We start from the raw sequence: 19739 nt of genomic DNA on the forward strand, positions 1-19739 counted from the left end.
GGCTAAGCCTTGCAAACCAGTACCTGATCATGACGTAATCTGAGTGAAATCGTCCTGTATCTCACGTTATTTTCCAAGTATATCTCCTCCGCCTGTGATTCTTGAACGGAGTGTTCGCTATTAGTAACTGAGTTTTACTGGAGAACTCAATCTTTCTTGTCTCTCATTGCTAGTACCAGTCCCATATTTCCCTTCAACCCTACATTTGACTTCTTCCCCTACAACCGCATTCCAGTCCCCCTTGGCTATTAGACTTTCATCTCGCGTTATGTACTGAATTACTCGTTCAAAATCCTCATATACTTTTTCTCTCTCTTCATCTTAAACCTGCGACATCGGCATGTATATCTGAACTATAGTTGTCGATGTTGGTTTACTGTCGATTCTCATGAGAATAACCGTCAGTGAACTGTTCACAGAACGCACTCTCTGCTCTAACTTCCTATTCATAACGAATTCTTCTCCTGTTATACCATTTTCTGCTGCTGTTGAAATTACCCTTTATTCATATGACGAAAAATCCTTGCGTTCTTCCATTTAGTTCACTGACCCTCACTATATCAAGACTTAATCTGAGCACTATCATTGTCAGATTTTCTAGCTTCCCTACCACGCTCAGACTTTCCACGCCTTGACTCGCAGAATGTTACCCCTGCTTGGTTATTCAATCTTTTTCCCGTAGTTACCTCCCTCTTGACAGTCCCATCCCACAGTTGGAATGGGGGACTAGTCCGGAATCTTTTGCCAATAGGGAGATCATCATGACGCTTTCTCGATTTCAGGTCACATGTCCTATGGATACACATCATATGTCTTTAATGCAGTGATTTCTATTTTCTTCTGCATCCTCGTGCCGTTGGTCATTGCTGATTCTTTCCCCTTCAGGGGCAGTTTCCCATACTAAAGGCAAACAGTACCCTGAACCTCTGTTCGCTCCTCCACCGTTGGCTGAATATGGTTGACTTCTTATACCGGAAGTTTTCGGTCGCCGTTGCTGATGATTTTTATTCAGAATTTAGGCAGTAGCGGAGTTGGAACCCGGGACCGAAAACGGTTTAATTACTGATCACAGACGCTACCATTAGATCAAGGATTCTAGAACTGGGCGCCTACTGTGTTGTCAGTCATGACTATACATACGCGACAACAGAGATCTTGTACTACTTCATAGAGAATGCACCACTTCAACAAAAAAAAAAGTTCAAATGTGTGTGAAATCTTATGGGATTTAACTGCTAAGGTCAGCAGTCCCAAAGCTTACACACTACTTAACCTAAATTATCCTAAGGACAAACACACACACCCATGCTCGAGGGAGGATTCGAACCTCCGCCGGGACCAGCCGCACAGTCCACGACTGCAGCGCCCACCGCTCGGCTAATACCCCCGGCTGTACCACTTCGCTGACAAGCATGTGTTACAGTTAGCGATAGCAATGTGTCGTTCAGGAAGTGACTTCCCAATTTTGTGATATTTTATTGAAATGTGTATCTTCTGCTTTTCTAAATCTACACCTTGGACACCATGTATAGCAAAATTCTTGTGATTTATTTATTTATTATTTATTTATGCATTTATTTTACCTGGCAAGATTAGGGCCTTCAGGCCCTCTCTTACACCTAACCAGGCATACTCAGATTGAACGAGTTACAGTTTCTACTTAACATTAAGGATATATAGCCTATTATGCTGTATTGATGTTAAAGAAAAAAAATAGATATTATAACAGTAGTACAATGATAATTATAACAATAAAAATAATTATAACAATCAATAATAATAATAATAATAGTAATAATAATAATTATAATAGTAGTAGTAATAATAATAATAATGACTATGTATATGAAAGTAAACATACTTTTCTTTTCTGAATGTCAGTCCCATTGTTAGTTGGGAATTTTCTCGTTATGTTCTTGCAGCTTGTGAGTTATTCTCATCGAGCAGAGACATAAGACGATAGAATGGGGTGAAAGAGATATATAAGAGGTAGATAGGTTAGAGGAAGAGAAATAGAACGGTAAAATTCGAAGCTGTGATGGAGAGGAGAAAGAAAGAGATGGGAGGGGCACAAGAATGGTGGCTATACCGTCCCTAATATGTAAGTTTTGAGTTCCCTCTTGAATGTTGAGTAGTTCTGCATAAGACGCAGATCACAGGGGAGCGCGTTCCATAGTCGTATGGCTGAGATGGAGAATGACACGGAGAAAGATTTTGTGTTATGTAAAGGTACAGCCAAGATGATAGACGTATCCGATCTGGTGTTGCGATTATGGAATGATGATAGGTGTTTAATGTGAGAAGATAAGTATTGGGGGCACCAGTGGCTAAGAAATCGATGAAGTAAGCACATCGTGTGGAGATCGCGTGCCGTATGTGGGCGTATCCAACCTAGCTGGGAGTATGAAGGACTGATATGATCATACAACCGAATATTGCACACGTATCTAACGCAAGCATTCATCACTAGCTCGAGGCATCTAGAATTTTCACTATTTGTGCCGTGTTGAACTACATCGCAGTAGTAAAGATTAGGCAAGACTAGTGTTTGGACTAATTTTAGTTTAACATGGGTTGGAAATATTTTTCTAAATTTTTGAATTGCATGTAGGGAGGAGAGCGATTTCCGGCAAGCTGTGACTGTTTGTTCTTCCCAGTTTAGGTGTTCATCCAAGATTATTCCAAGGTCTTTTACTGTTTTTTGGTATGGTAGTTGGGTACCATTGAGGAGTATTTTAGGGACTGTTTCGCGAAAGTACCGGCTGATTAACTTTGGATGAGATATAAATATGACCTGGGATTTCTTGGGGTTTAGTTTCAGACCTAGGTTCTGTGCCCATCGAGAAACAGAGCAAAGATCTGCGTTCATACTCGCTACTGCGCCAGCAATGTTTTTGGGGCTTGCACTTATGTACAGTTGGATGTCGTCGGCATAAAGATGGTAGTTGCAGGAGTGAACCACTGAAGAAATATCATTAATGTACAGTGAGAAGAGTAGTGGACCAAGGACGGAGCCTTGGGAAACTCCAGAGCGCACGCTTTTCCATGATGACTTTTCCGACCCACAAATGACTTGTTGACTTCTGTTTTTGAGGTAGCTGTCGAACCAGTGTATTACGCTGTTTGAGAAATTCAGCTGTTTCATTTTAATTAGTAATATATCGAAGTCAACTGTGTCAAAAGCCTTGCTAAAGTCAAGCAGTGTTAGGATAGTAGCTTCACGTCTGTCCATAGCATGTTTAATGTCATCAGTTACTTTGATTAATGCGGTTGCTGTACTATGGTGCTTTCGAAAGCCTGACTGATATTCGTCATGGATGTTATGAGTTTTGAGGTAATCCGTCAGTTGTTCATGGACGATGTGCTCTAGGGCTTTAGAAATTGCAGGTAGTATGCTGATCGGCCTGTAGTCACCTGGCGACTTAGGGTTGTCAGTCTTGGGTATAGGCTTAATTAAACTTTGCTTCCACTCAGTAGGATATGTACTACTGACAAGAGACAGGTTGAAGATGTCTGTGATAACTGGAATAATAGTGTCTACGACGTTCTTAATCATGCCAATGCTCACTCCATCATTTCCTACTGCCTCGGAAGAGATTCTCATAATTGCCTTGTGTACTGTGCCGGTAGTGATATGTTTTAGGAAAAACTTGTCTCTCGAGAGATTGATATCTTGGGGCTGGTAATTTGTCGCTGCGTGGCAGTTTGCAGCTGTTGAGAAGAAATCGTTTAATTCTTCTGCAGACGCTTGATAAACAGCGTCAGATCTTCGCTTCCCTATACCGAAACTGCGCAGCTTTTTCCACAGTGCAGCAGGTTTTGATATGCCGCATACGACAGAGCGGGCATGTCTGATTTTGGCATTCCTCACGCTTTGCTTGGTTCTGTTTCGGAGTTTCCTATAAGCTTCGTACGCCTCGGGAGTTGGGTTACGCTTGAAGGCCCTATGATTTCAATTTCTGTCTCGTATGATAGTGCGAGGAAATGTTGAAAAGTACTTTTGTGTAAAAATTCTTAAAGCTTTTTGAATAAAACAGACATTATTAAAAGTTTGCATCTTTATTCTTCATGTCTACATGTTTATTTCTCAGTATACTCACCCTGGCTTCGAAGATATTTCTTCGCATGAGAGACCAGTTTGTTGATACCGTCAGTATAGAATGTTTGACTTTGTTGACGGAGAGGGAACCTCATTTCCGCTTGCACCACTTCATCACTTCCAAAGTAAAGTCCTCGAAGTTGATCTTTAAATTTCGGAAACAGACGAAAATCGGATGGTGCCAAGTCGGTACTGTACGGAGAATATTCTATGACAGTGAATTCAAGGCTTCGGTTTGTTGCAGATGTCACAGATGTGCGTAGTCTGGCATTGCCATTCTGAAGGAGAGGGTCCGCCATGTGTGGATGAAATCTTCGAATTCGAATGTCGATTACAGTACGCTGTTTCTCACGCACTGCCATAGTTACATTACATAACCGCCATGTTACATGTAGCAACTTGGAGCCCTCAAGCGGATTGTAACTTGCATCATCGAAATGTGAAATTCGACCGAGTAATGTGCATGACATGTAATACCTCAACCGATATTGAGAACAGAATTAAGAAATTCGGAGGCATTACTTTACAGCACGCCCTCATGCAAACACTGAGTGTAACTTGAATAAGTGCACACGTTTCTATTGCTGTCTGAGGATAGTGTACTAAAGAACATTACATCAGTTTACGTCATTTTCAAACCATGGCCATTACAAGTTGTATGTTCTTATATTGGTTACTACCTCAAAGTACATGTGGCAAGAGCAAGCCATTAATGTTTATTTACCTATGGGCAACAGGTCATGTGTTGTAATGTGGACGCGTGGACGCAACACGGATTTTCAAATGTGTGTGAAATCCTCAGGAACTAAACTGCTGAGATCATCGGTCCCCAGACTTACACACTGCTTAAACTAAATTATGCTAAGAACAACACACACACCCATGCCCCAGCATTTGCCCCAGCATTTAGGGAAATCACGGGAATCCTAAATCAGGGTGGCAATCTTTGATCTGAGTCTATGTCTTTCAACTTTTCTCACAGTTTGATTACCGCCCTTTTTGCGTGGAATCCTACTTGTTCTTCTTGCTGCTAGTGACTGCTTTCTTTCTCTACCATATCTTTCGCTACCTTCAAATATATTTTTCCAACTCAAGAGATCACTGCCAATCCTCTATAAATATTTTGCTCCTTATGACACTTTCTTAAAATGGTTCAAATGGCTCTTAGCACTATGGGACTCAAATGCTGTGGTCATCAGAACTTAGAACTACTTAAACCTAAGTAACCTAAGGACATCACACACATCCATGCCCGAGGCAGGATTCGAACCTGCGACCGTAGCAGTCACACGGTTCCGGACTGCGCGCCTAGAACCGCGAGACCACCGCGGCCGGCGACACTTTCTTACGCACCAGTCTTATATAACACGTTTCCCATCCCAATGGAACATCTTCTCTATTTAATACTCTTTCACACAACCTCTTTAGCATCTCCAATAATTTCTGTGGACCAAATTACACCAGCTGTGGATATATTGACAATATCTGGTGGCTTATTGATCTTAAAACTCTTACAGCCTGTTGAAGAACTTTTACATCCAAACGCCGTAACTCCTCCTTTTGCATACTCACCTCACATCTGTCTCAATGCTCAAGCCGCTTTAACTGGAATAAGTCGTCAAAATACGTTGTTCATTTACCATGGCTATTATAATTATGATTTAGCTTATCACTACCTGGTACTCAACTGACTTGATTGTTCTCCATGCTTCAGCACTTCGGGCCCCACCAGTCATCCCCTCACGTACCCACATCTATCCTTTTTAACACTCCTCTTTTTTACTTCTCTATTTACTGTCCTACATCTGTCTCTAATTTGTTAGTTATTCACATTTAGGAACGTCGAATAAGCTTCTTCTTTTCATCTGTGGTATTTCTACATCCCACCAAAGTGGCTTGATCTTCTCACATTCTCCAAGGGCGTCTTTCGCTGCTTCATTTATGGCCTTCTTTGTAGATTCATATTCCTCTTCTAAAGTTTTCTCTGCACTCACCAATTTGTTTGCCAAACGCTGTTGGTATAAGTACTTAGTACTACCTTCCCTTAAACTGACCATGCTATACTTCATGATCTCAAGCTGGTCAGCATTTTGTGATCTCTTCTGTTTGCCAATATTCCTGTAAAAACAGAGTATATAAATTTTACACTTCACTCGATAGTGGTCGCTTCCAAGGGTAGAGACATTTCCGAACCGGCTACGTTTGTTAACTGTTTGCGTGCCCCCATGTTAAAGCATACCATGCATGGCAAAATGGCGCTATCCAAAACCGAGACCAACGCAGCTGTGGCGCACCATAGGCCATAGGCGACACGAGTGAACGACGGCCATGGATGTGTGCACAGGCGAATAGACGCCCAACTGTTGAGCAACTGACCGCCCAGATGAATCAAGAGGCTAACGACAGTGTTTTCTCAACGAACATACAGAGAACGTTGCTGCGTCTGGGCCTTAGCAGTAGGCACCTGGTTCACGCACCCATGCTGACACCTGTTCGTCAGCGACGAAGGCAATTGGACACCATTGAGTGGTGAAAGGTGGTCTTTGCAAATGAATCACGTTTTGTGCTGCATCGGACAGATGGCAGTTGGCATTATGGCGTAAAACGTCTGAGAGCACCCTAAACCAGGAGGGAGCGATCTAGTCTGGGGGCTGTTTTCGTGGCATTCCCTTGGAGATCTGATAATTTTGAAAGCCACAATGGATCAAGAGAAGCACACTTCTATTCTAGCGGACTATGTCCACACCTGCATGAAGTTTGTTTTTCATTGCTGCAATGGCAACTACCAGCAGAAAAAAATGGTTCAAATGGCTCTGAGCACTATGGGACTTAACTTCTGAGGTCATCGGCCCCTAGAACTTAGAACTACTTAAACCTAACTAACCTAAGGACATCACACACATCCATGACCTCATTAATATGGTTTGACAAAGTATTAACATATACATATACTCGTATCTGTTTATGCCACTAATTAAGAGATGCCCTACATTTAAATTTTGTGCCGCTCAGCTTGGCACTCCAATCAACCGCTTGTATTGCTTTGTCCTTAAACCGGCCACAATTATATCTCTTGTTCTGTAGTCCTGACGTTCTGTTTGGGATATGTGCTCACGTTTTCTACTGTACTTGCACTGTGGTCGCAAAGACCACACCAGTATTCAAGAAAGATAGTAGGAGTAATCACTAAACTATAATATCATTAACGTCGAAATGCACCAGGATTTTGGAACATATATTGTGTTCGAACATTGTGGATTACCTCGAAGAAAACGGTCTACTGACACAGAGTCAACACAGATTTAGAAAACATCGTTCTTGTGAAACACAACTAGCTCTTTACTCGCATGAAGTGTTGAGTGCTACTTAAAAGGGATTTCACATTGATTCCGTATTTTTGGATTTCCAGAAGGCTTTTGACACTGTACCACACAAGTGGCTTGTAGTGAAATTGCGTGCCTATGGAATATCGTCTCAGTTATGTGACTGGATTCGTGATTTCCTGTCAGAGAAGTCACAGTTTGTAGTAATTGACGGAAAGTCATCGAGTAAAACAGAAGTGATTTCTGGCGTTCCTCAAGTTAGTATTATAGGCCCTTTGCTGTTCCTTATCTATATAAACGATTTAAGATACAATCTGAGCAACCTCTTGTGTTGTTTGCAGATGACACTGTCGTTTATCGCCTAGATGACGCTGTTGTTTATCGCCTAGTCATCAGATCAAAAACAAATTGCAAAACGATTTAGAAAAGATATATGAATGATGCGAAAAATGGCAGTTGACCCTAAATAACGATAAGTGTGAGGTCAGCCACATGTGTGCTAAAAGGAATTCGTTAAACTTCGGTTACACGATAAATCAGTCTAATCTAATGGCCGTAAATTCAACTAAAAACCTAGGAATTACAAATGCGAACAACTGAAATTGGAAAGAACACACAGAAAATGTTGTGGGAAAGCTAACCAAGGACTGCGTTTTATTTGCAGGACACTTAGAAAATGTAACAGATCTACTGAAGAGACTGCCTACACTATGCTTGTTGGTCGTCTTTTAGAATACTGCTGCGCGGTGTGGTATCCTTACCATGCAGGATTGACAGAGCACATGAAAAAAGTTCAAAGAAGGGCTGCACGTTTCGTATTATCGCGAAATAGGGGGGAGAGTGTCATTGAAATGGTACAGTTTTTGAAATGGACATCATTAAAACAAAGGTGTTTTTCGTTGCGGAGGACTTACCAAATTTCTCTTCCGAATGCGAAAACATTTTGTTGACGCCGACCTATGTGGGGAGAAACTATCACCATGATAAAATCAGAGCTCGTACGGAAACATATAGGTGTTCGTTCTTTCCGCGCTGGAATAACAGAGAATTGTGAAGGTGGCTTGATGAAGGCCAGGCACTTAAATGTGATTTGCAGAGTATTCATGTAGATATAGATGTAGTGTGGTAATGACGAAGAGCGGTCTGAGCAGGTGTGGTGTGTGTGCGGCAGGGAGGCGGGCGTGGCCATGGCGATCCCTGCGCTGGCGGTGTCGGTGAGCTACCTGCTGCTGACGGCGCTGCTGGCCGCCGCACTGCGCCGAGTCGTCTTCCGCCTCTTCGAGCAGCCGCTGCTCCGCCGGCTCGCCCTCGAGGCCGTCGCTGCCGCCGAGCTCTGCGGCAGCTGCTTCGAACTCATCATCGGTGCGTACTCTCTTATCTGCCTTCTTCTGGTTAACATCAAAACTCTCGATTCTTCAAAGAATCGATCTTCCACGTGTTTAACGACTTCAGACGTCTGATTACTTAACAAATGAGTTAACGTGTAAAGGCTTTATACATGTAGTGTCTGTTCTTTGATAGGTCAAAAGAAGAAGGACATTGTGATTCTTCAGTTTCTCCCGGCGTATTTGTTCCTCGAACAGTCCACGGGTATACTGTCGGTTCATAGTGTCCAACGGGCACAATATTTCGGCGATCAGACATGTCGCCATCGTCAGGTGCGCTGACGAACTGAGGTCCTGAGGGCGGGCGGCCGATTTAAATCCCCTCCCCCTGCGGGCCGCTCTCTTCGCTGTCCACGCCCGCGCGCCGGCGGTCGCGAAGACGTGGGCGTCGGAATCTGTCGTAGCGTCGATGTGCTTGCTACGTCCGCCCTGGTCGCCAGTTCGTACTTCTTGCTGAGAGTCTTCTTAATTACATTCAATGCCGGGTCCCAAGCCTTGCTGAGATTGTAGCCGCAATCTCGGTTGATCGCATCTTCCCAGGTGCGAATTTCTATAGCCTCCCTTATAACGCTGTCCCAATATTTAGAGGTCTGAGCCAGGAGCTTGGTACGCTCATAATCCATGTCGTGTTTCTCGGACAAATTGCTCTACAGGCCATTCCAAAGCCAACCTCCACCACACAATATGGCAGCTACATTTGGGCTAACTGTGTGCACATGGAACGCCAATGGAATTCGCAACCAAGTAGGAGAGTTCCGTCAATTCCTCCAAGATGAAAGAATCGACTTGTGCCTGGTCAGACACACTTGAAACCCGACATCCAAGTAAGAGTCGCCAACTACAGCTGTTTCCGGATGGACCGGCCAACTGCTGGTAGAGGAACAAACTCCTTGATGCGTCACCAACTGCCACTCCCAGCATTAGTCACAGCAGAAGCCACATCGGTTGCAGTCCAAACATCAAGAGGCCGCATAGAATTCATTGCAGTGTACAGGCCCCCCTGTGGTCATCTAGAAGAAGCAGACTTTGAGGTGCTGCTGTCACAACAAGGAAATTATTTTCTTGCTGATGACCTTAATGCCAAAAATACTAACTGGAACAGCCGCATCACTAATATCAGCGGACGTCGTCTTCGACGAGTTGCAGAAAGAAACCACGTCATCATCATGGGACCATACGACCCCACTTGCTTTACGAACAGAGGCCAGAGTGACGTGCTGGATATAGCCATCATTAAGGGATTTCCCAATGATGTTACTGCCACTACCAGAAGGGCCCTTACATCTGACCACGAATCTGTCATCTTTGATGTCGACCTCGTCGGCATCAATAAACCGCCAAGACACTATCTTGATATTCGAGGAATCAGCTGGGAAACATATCGCCAACTGCTTGAAAGAGACCTTCCGGATACACCAGACCCAGAGACAGCAGGAGCAGAAGCCACTCTATTATCCCTTACATCTAAAGCACTAGACACTGTAACAGAAGATACGCCTCCGAGACGGCCTACACGACCAAAAACTCATCAACTGCCTCCACCTATCATAGCAGCCATCAGGGAAAAAAACCGAGTATTCAGAGAATGGCAGGCAACGCGCAATCCAGCCACGAAGCGCCTAGTAAATCGACTGCAACAAGAAATTAAGGCAGAAGTAGAAAAATACTATAATCAAGTCTGGGCAGATAAGGTTGCACTGCTACAACTAGACGACCAATCGGCCTAAAAGATGACGAAGTCTCTTCTAAGAAACGGACAGAAGTACCCCCGCTACATGTGGGCAACTATATAATTAGCGAACCAGATGCCAAAGCAAATGCTTTGGCAGACGTATTCGCAAAAATCTTTACGCCGATGAATGGCCCTGCCGACGCAGCTCACATTGGCCTAGTCAACGAGAGACTTCCAAGATTCCTCGCCAATCGAGCCGAAGATGACCATATTCAACCGATCACGACTGCTTAAGTTACATAACAGCTCTAAGAACTAGATGGAAAGAAGGCTGGAGGACCAGACCTTCTAACAAATGAGCTGTTGAAGCAATTACTGCCTACCGCAGTACCATTAATAGCGGCCGCTTTCAATGAGATCCTGGCAACTGGCGACTTCCCCCTCACATGGAAACATGCAGAGGTCGTCGCCACACCGAAGGCAGGAAAGGACCCTCGATCACCTGCCAGCTACAGACCAATCAGTCTTCTACCAGCAATATCGAAACTTTTTGAACGTTTATATATAAAGAGATTGCATCAGCATGTGGAAGCGGAGCACCTGATACCAGACGTCCAGTTCGGCTTTCGCCGAGGCCTCTCCACCACCCAGCAGCTACGACACCTAGTTGAGGAAGCATTCGGCGCCATGGAAAGGAGAGAATTCTTCGGGGCTGTATTTCTGGATGTTTCTCGTGCCTTTGATTGCATGTGGTACGAGGAACTCCTGTATAAACTCCTAGATATAGGGGTCCCCGTGTCACACGCAACACTCCTGAAGAGCTATCTAGAAAATCGGACATTTCATGTCCGCACTCAAGATGGTACATCGTCCACCAGACCAATCAAAGCAGGAGTACCTCAGGGACGTGTTCTGGTACCACTATTATACATCTTGTATACATCCGACCTACCATCGACGGCCAGAACACACCTATCTTTATACGCCCATGATACAGCCATCTACTCCCGAAGTATGAATGCTGCACACCTCCAGGCAAGACTGCAACAAACATGTAATAAGCTGAATGAATGTGCAACGAAATGGCGACTGTCTTTCAACGCCACAAAGACGCAGGCAATAGCAATTTGTAGAAGACCACTTCCACGTAACACCCAGCCCATTGAGATAAGGGGCACCCCAGTCCCGTGGTCAGAAACAGCAAAATACTTGGGTGTGACCCAACATGGCAACCTCATATAGAAAATATTCGAGAGGAAGCCAGGAGAAGAATGGTACAGCTCTACCCATTATTAAATCCAACGTCAACACTAGCATCAAGATTGGGGGTGATATTGTACCTTCCACTGGTGCGACCAATCTAAGACTACACTGCTGCCGTGTGGGGCAATGCTGCTCCAACCCATATACAATGGCTACAAAGAATCCAGAATCGTGCTCTGAAAAGGGCACTCTATCTGCCATACCGGTTCCCAACGAATGAACTTCACCAACTCGCAGGGGTACCCTATTTGAAAGACCGGTTCAGAACCACTGCCAAAACCTTTTACGAAAACACACAACAGTCAGATAACGAACTTGTACGAGAACTTGGACATAGGGTACACTACCTGCCCTCCACCAGATGGCCCGATGATCTACACAAATAACAAGACTGCACATCTTGTGTATATATTTTTATATAATTTTAACAGTTTTAATAATTTTAATTTCTAATTTTAATTTTTATTTTATTTCAATCCTAATTTTATTTTATTTTAATTATATTTTAATCCTATTTTCATGTATTTATTATTTATCTATTAATTATTATTATTTATCTATATAAAAGGTGAATGATAGAGTGTGAGAATGTGTTAACTGTAATATGTATGTTTGTGTACAATGTATATATTGCGTGAATGTGTGAGCGAATGAAAAATAAATAAATAAACAAACAAAAATTTTTAAAAATCTACGATACAGCTAATGTATTTTTAAATCATTTAAAAGCAGAAAAAAACATGTCAACGAAAAAGCTATTGTTTTAATGACAATTTTTATTACTGAAGGCGTAGCCGCATGGCTTGAACTTCTATTCTCAGACTGGGCAATCCTTGATGCTCCAATATATTCTGCAGCGGCTCAGGAGCTCAGTTCGTCAGCGCACCGGACGGCGACATGTCTGATCGCCGAAATATTGTGCCCGTTGGACACTATGAACCGGCAGTATACCCGTGGACTGTTCGAGCAAGAAGGACATTATTTTCCCACATTCATTATAAATCAAGATGCAAAGAAATGACTGGAATTAGCTGCTGATGGACATTGTGTGAATCAATGGGGGAAACTGAAAATTTGTGCCAGACTGGGGTTCGAACCTGGGTCTCCTGGTGACTAGACAGATGTGCTGAACATTGCTTCTTCTGGATACAGTGGTCATCGCACCCACATGGACTCTATTAGGACGCCTCCCATCAGACCCAAATTCTCAACTTATCCACACACTAATGATGTGGAAACCTTGCCCATTATTCTCATTAGTCGCAGCGTTTCGCCGATTCCCGTAAGAGTTGGTCTGTGATGCGCATCTGCACTGAAGTGATCATTTAGTAGTTCTCACCTTAATTATAAGCTTAATTATAAGTGTTGCGTCTGCACTTCAGTGCAGATGCACACGACGCTCGAACGCTTATGGGAACCCGCAAAGTGCCGCGATTAATGCGGATAATGGGCAAATGGCACTACATTAGCAGTTTGTGGATAAATTGAGTATTTGGGTCTATCAGGAGGCGAGCCAGGATGCTTCATGCGGTGGTGCTGACCACTGTGTCCGGATGGCGCAGTGGTCAACACATCTGCCTAGTGAACAGAAAACCTGTGTTTGAATCCCAGTCCAGAAAAAAATTCAACATTTCTCGTTGATTTAATCAATTCCCACTAGCAACTAATGCCAGTTATTTACTTTTGTCTTAAATGCATTACGTTAAACATGTAAACGAAAGAAAGTTTAGAAAAGGTATGAAAGTGCGTTTAAAGTTTGTTGGAAGTCGCTACGTGCGCTCATTATGGAACACTTGATGAATATAGTCTGCGTAATTTGCGCTCCATTTTAACCAGGAACTAGTTTTGACGCATCTCATTGTTTACGACGTGGTATCTCCTGTACTGTGTGTCGTACAGTCATAGGAAGTGTATGATAAAAGTAATGAGACTGGTTTTTTATCTACTCAAGTTTTTATTCTTTTCAAACAACAAATTGTCCCCTTCAGAGTAGCTCCCTTAGGCAGATACACAATGGCGGAGTCGTTGTATCCAGTCTTGGTAGCAGCGCTTAGAGGTTTTAATTGGTAGGTTCTTTAACATATCGGTCACGTTCTTTTGAATGTTCTCCATGGTCCCAAAATGAGGTACTTTTAAGACTTTTTCAATTTTGGGAAAAGGAAAAAGTTAGAAGCACTCGAAACAGGTGAATAGGGGGCTGCGGAATAACACTGATACCTTTCCAGGTCAATAATTCCGTGATGGAAGCCTTGGCAATGTGACACACAGCGTTGTCATGATGCAACACCCACTTGGCAAAAACTTTCGCATGAACAAATCATCGCTTAAAATTTGATGTGTGCTGGAAGTGTTTAAGTTCAATACGTCACCCATCATCCTCATTAGTAAATGACGGTCTGATCTCACAACAACGCACACGTTAAACATTTTCGTTGGATTTTGAAGTTGAAGATCTCCCTGAGCGAGGTTCATCGTCAGTGTGTTCTCGGCCTTCCAAAAATCATTTGTGCCTGTGAAAATCTTGCACTTACATACTACAATCGTAGAAATGGAAGATTGGTCAACTTTGAAAAAAGCCCTTTCCACTTCATCTACTTAATGCGAAAGCTGTTTTCTCTGTAACCTCCTCCAATGGTCCCATAGATTAGTACCAATTATTATTCTTGCCTCGTTCAGGTCCATTACATTTCGTTAGGGCCTTACGTTACCAGTAGGACTAGCAACATGCTTTGCGAATAACATCTAAACTCGGTTACTATTTGTATCTGTTATCACCATTGTCCCACTAATTATGTCTTTCAACAATGAGTCGGGTAGCCGCATGCTGCTTAGTACGTATCTAAATGCATTATTATTATTATTATACTATCAATGGGATTGTGGAAACATCAAGACTATTACCGTTAGGGAAACAATGTAATTTTAAACCGAAAGTTTCATAATTGGCGGTGTCGGGATGAATCATGCAGAACAATACCTGTCAGAGGGGTAATGCTCGTTAGGTGGAACAGTGCGCAGGACTGATGGCGTGTTTATACTGCATGCGCTGTCCAACAGACAGGGTCTAGTCCGCAGCTCGTGGTCCTGCGGTAGCGTTTTCATTCCCGCGCCCGGCTTCCCGTGTTCGATTCCCGGCGGGGTCAGGTATTTTCTCTGCCTCGTGATGACCGGGTGTTGTGTGGTGTCCTTGGTTAGTTAGGTTTTAGTAGTTCTATTTGTAACGGACTGATGACCATAGATGTTAAGTCCCATTGTGCGCAGAGCCATTTTTTTAGACAGGGACTAGTTGCGAACGGAGTAACACGTCCGTTAGAGACTCCAGTGTACATGCATACGTGTAAAACTCTAAACCAGTGTGGCAGACATAAGGCATTCACAAACGATTAATATGTGAATAAGCTTCTGGTCCTTGGTGCATCTGATAAAAGGGCTGCTGTTGCCGCTCGTGAATAAGCTTCTACACTCACGCTCATTATGGATAATGGTGATACACGCTGAAACAAAGCTCTGGTAGGCGGTTTGTGGGTTTAAATCACATCGGGGTATGACCATGCGGTGCATCTGACCTGCGATCGTCGCAAGGTGGCGCTGGCACCAGTCCACATACGCAGAGGTGTGTTGGTGCATGTCAGAGTACGGTGCAGCGAGTAAGTGTGCAGACGTTTTCAGAAGTGATAATGGTGACTGTGTGTTGAAAATGGCTCGAAGAACACATATTGATGACGTTATGAGTGGTAGAATACTAGAGTGACTGGAGGCTGGTCAAACACAGCAGGTCGTAACACGGACCCTGCGTGTGCCACAAAATGTGATGTCAAGATTATGACAACGATTCCAGCAGGCAGGAAACGTGTCCAGGTGTTACAGTACGGGACGGCCACAGTGTTCAACACAACAAGAGGACCGATATCTCACCATCAGTGCCCGCAGACGGCCACGGAGTACTGCAGGTAGCCTTGCTCGGGACCTTACCGCAGCCACTGGAACAGTTGTCTCTAGACACACACAGTCTACAGACGACTGAACAGACATGGTATATTCGCCCGGGGACCTGCAAGGTCAATTCCTCTGATCCCTGGTCACAGGAGAGCCCGTAAAGCCTTGTGTCAAGAACACAGTGCATGGTCATTGGAACAGTGGGCCCAGGTTATGTTTACAGACGAGTCCATGAGTAGTCTAAACAGTGATTCTCGCCGGGTTTCATCTGGCGTGAACCAGGAACCAGATACCGGCCCCTTAATTTCATTGAAAGGGACCTCTATGGAGGTCGTGGTTTAATGGTGTGGGGTGGGATTATGATTGGTGCACATGCACCCCTGCATGTCTTTGACAGAGGAACTGTAACAGGTCAGGTGTATCGGGACGTCAGTTTGCACCAGTATGTCCGCCTTTTCAGGGGTACAGTGGGTCCCACCTTCTTCCTGATGGATGACAACGCACGGCCCCACCGAGCTGCCATCGTGGAGGAGTACCTTGAAACAGAAGATATCAGGCAAATGGAGTGGCCTGCCTGTTCTCCAGACCTAAACCCCATCGAACATGTCTGGGATGCTCTCGGTCGACATATCGCTGCAGATCTTCAAACCCCTCCGACACTTCAGGAGCTCCGACAGGCACTGGTGCAAGAATGGGTGGCTATACCACAGCATCTGCTCGACCACCTGATCTAGAGTATGTCAACCCGTTGTGAGGCCTGTGCACGTGTGCATGGTGATCATATCCCGTATTGATATTGGGGTTCATGCGCAGGAAACAGTGGTGCTTTGTAGCACATGTGTTGCGGGACGGTTTTCTCAACTTATCACAAATATCGTGGTCTTAGAGATATGTGTCGTGTGTGTTCCCTATGTGCCTATGCTATTAGCGCCAGTTTTGTGTAGTGCCACCTTGTGTGGCACGGCATTCTGCAACTATCCTTAATTTATGATCAAGAGTGTAGATATCCTCGTCAACGCAATCCAGATAAAAATGTGTTCCGTTGTCTGGAGCTGTGTCTTCGGGAGTCAGGTTCTCTCCTACCACTATCGCGTGATAGAGATCGTTCAAGGACTCGCCGTACTCCAGCTACTGAGGAAGCTATTCTGGAGGTCATACAACAAGAACCTCAGCGAAGTACACGCAGTGTACCAAGGCAGCTGCGTGTCTCGCAACACACGGTCGTTAACCTGCTGCACGAGCATGGGCTGCACCCCTATCATTATGCTTTCACGCAACACCTGCATCCTGCTGATCGCCAACAGCGGATGCACTTCTGTGAATGGTTCCAACAACAGTAGGAAGCCAACTATGACTTTGTGTACTACATAATACGGTCGGATGAAGCAGCATTCCCTCGTGAGGGTGTCTTCAATATGCACAATCCCCACCATTTGTGTGAGGTTAACCTGCACGTCACCCGCGACCGTGGATATCAAGTCCCGTCTGCGTCGGAATATTGGGCGACAGATGTTTGGCGCCTACATGTTTCCTGACCGGTTGACTGCACATAGGTATCATACAATTCTCTCAAACTATCTGCCTGATGCACTGGAAGATGTTCCACTACATGTTTGGCAGAGAATGTGGTTCCAACATAATGGTGCACCTCTACACCCTGGAATTAATCTGCATCAGTATTTAGACATAACATTTCGAGGGAAATGGCTCGGACATGGAGGTCCAGTTGTGGGGCCACCGCCTTCGCCTGACATAAATCCCCTGGATTTATTCCTGTGGGGACTCCTGAAGGAGCACGTGTACTCTAGTCCGCCGACGAATGCGTAAGAATTGTTAGTGCATGTTCAAGTTGTGAACAGTACAGAGCTGTATGATCCGGCAGGTTGCGCACTGTTTGGACGTGCAGGGAGGTCGGTTTGAGCATCTCTTGTTCTGAGGAAAACATATTCTGATGTGAAGGACATTCGGTCATTAATATAGACATTATTACTGTCAATGGTTGGTAATGTGCGACATCTGAGCGGTCAGTTACATGTAGTACAAATGACAAGTAGATTTTGTGTTATTGTAGTGCGCTACAATCTTTATCATCTCGAAACTGATATTGCTTTTGTAGTTATTCTGTTCTATGACAGGTCATTTGTTTCAAGTGTCTATTTCGTATTTGTGTAACCACGTATCTGTTATGTTCAGCGTTACAGAATGTTGCAAATTTAGGATACATGTGACCTAAGAAACGGTGTATATTACAGTATGAAATATCAGAATGAAATTAGCAAATGAAAAACTGCGCCCCACCCCAGGATCGTACCCTCGATCTCCTACATTCCTGCATACTAACCCGAAACTCTATCCACGTACTACCTGCACAGCATAACTTATGTGCGCTGACAGAGGTAATTACCATACATATGGTTACAGTGTTGCCACATTGCCACTATTTTATGTCTTTTTTCTGCCGAATGTACTCGCCACACGAAATTTTAAGAGAGACATTTTTTTATCGCTGGCATGTGAGGAGCTGTGGTGGGAAGCCCGAGTGCGCGAATTGCGCTCAACTCGTTTAATGACGATTCCCTGCAATATATATTTGAATAGCTCAACAGCAGTAATTGAATATTATGTCTTTTTAGTTACACCTTGTTAAAGTGGTAATATAAAGTTACATATTATATTGCACAAGCTGAAACATCCATTGCTAGTCAACAGATCCTTATTTTCTCTTGTTGGTTATGCACTATGTTTTTCAAATAACTAAATCAGTATAAGTATTAAAAAAAAACAGTAGTATAAACAACTCATGCTGCGGCACACCTTTTCTTGCAGCTGTGGAGAAGTCTTTATTGCCGCACTCAGCAACATACATATTTATTTACAATAAATACATAGTATGTTTGTCTGTATGTCAAATATGCTCGTTTTTTAGCAGATCAGAAACGTTAAGAGATGATGTAGCATACGCATTTATAGTATGTCTGGTGCTTTTGTTACTTCTGTTATATAGAATTTTACATACAGACTTTAATACCTTCATTGATAAATATGGAATAAACATTGTAATATTTTCATAGGTAACGTCTCTTTATTGCTATTTCAAAGCTGTCTTCTTTAGATTTGCTGTATCCTGTTGGGAACTAGAGTTTTTTTTTTAATAAAAGTTTTTTTTTTTTTTTTTTTTTTTTCAGTCAGTCAGTCAGAACTTCGCCATTCCGCTAGCGTCAAACCGATAACCGCTCACTGACCAACCAGATACCTCTCACCTCTCTCGCCGAGCGCGTTATCGGTCTGGCCTGGCCTGGTCGGTGCGCTGTCACATATCGGTTAAACCATAACCTATAAAAAATCTACTGCTCGTAACCTCACACTCATATACTGGGTTACTACCCGTTTACTGACGATTCCCTGCATTAGTACTTAGTGATACTAAGACACCACTATCAGTACCCATAAGGCTGTGATAATATCTCTGCCTACGGGTATTACATGGAAGGTTGAGAAATATAGGAAAAAATGTTTGCTTATCAAGAGTGGCACGATACAAATTGTTGACTGTATAAGTGGTCAACATCAGATCTTCATTGCTGTGGCCGATGATTTGGAGCACAAATGGAAAAATTTTAAAGCATCTTTCAATATGGATTAGACAAGTATGTTCCGAGCAAGGTCTTAAGTGATGGGAAGGACCCAGCGTGATTTATTTGCCACGTTAGAAAAATGCTAAGCAAATAAAGGGTATGTCATCACAGGTTCGACAGAAGTCCGAATCTAGCTGACAACAAATAGTGAACGGAGTGTAAATAATCATTAAGTCCCGGTTTACAGTGAGTCGACGCAACAGAGCCCGACGGCGAGCTGCCGCGGCGCTGTTTTGCGATCATGAATAGCGGGGCAGGGAGCAGCCCGACAGTTAACAGCTCGCGTAACTGCGTGGGAGGCAAACGCTCAGGCCGCCCGATCGCCAGTCTTTCTCAAACGATTTTAAAGAAATTACTAGGTAAAAAAAAATTATTCTCGCGCATTTCAGAGCTTTATTTGTCGTCTTCATAATGAACTGTTTATCA

General features: G+C 43.7%; 1 protein-coding gene across 2 annotated transcripts in view; it reads left to right on the plus strand.

Annotated features, from left to right (window-relative positions):
- LOC126319790 (aquaporin-11) overlaps positions 1 to 19739 on the plus strand; it is a 259549-nt gene that overhangs the window by 126340 nt on the left and 113470 nt on the right. For both annotated transcript variants that reach the window (XM_049993521.1, XM_049993522.1), the window contains exon 2: positions 8594 to 8784. In XM_049993521.1, the coding sequence (XP_049849478.1) occupies positions 8594 to 8784 (191 nt within the window). The remainder of the gene's footprint in view (positions 1 to 8593; positions 8785 to 19739) is intronic.

The sequence above is a fragment of the Schistocerca gregaria genome, chromosome 2 (assembly GCF_023897955.1).
Source record: "Schistocerca gregaria isolate iqSchGreg1 chromosome 2, iqSchGreg1.2, whole genome shotgun sequence".
NCBI classification, from domain to species: Eukaryota; Metazoa; Arthropoda; class Insecta; order Orthoptera; family Acrididae; genus Schistocerca; species Schistocerca gregaria.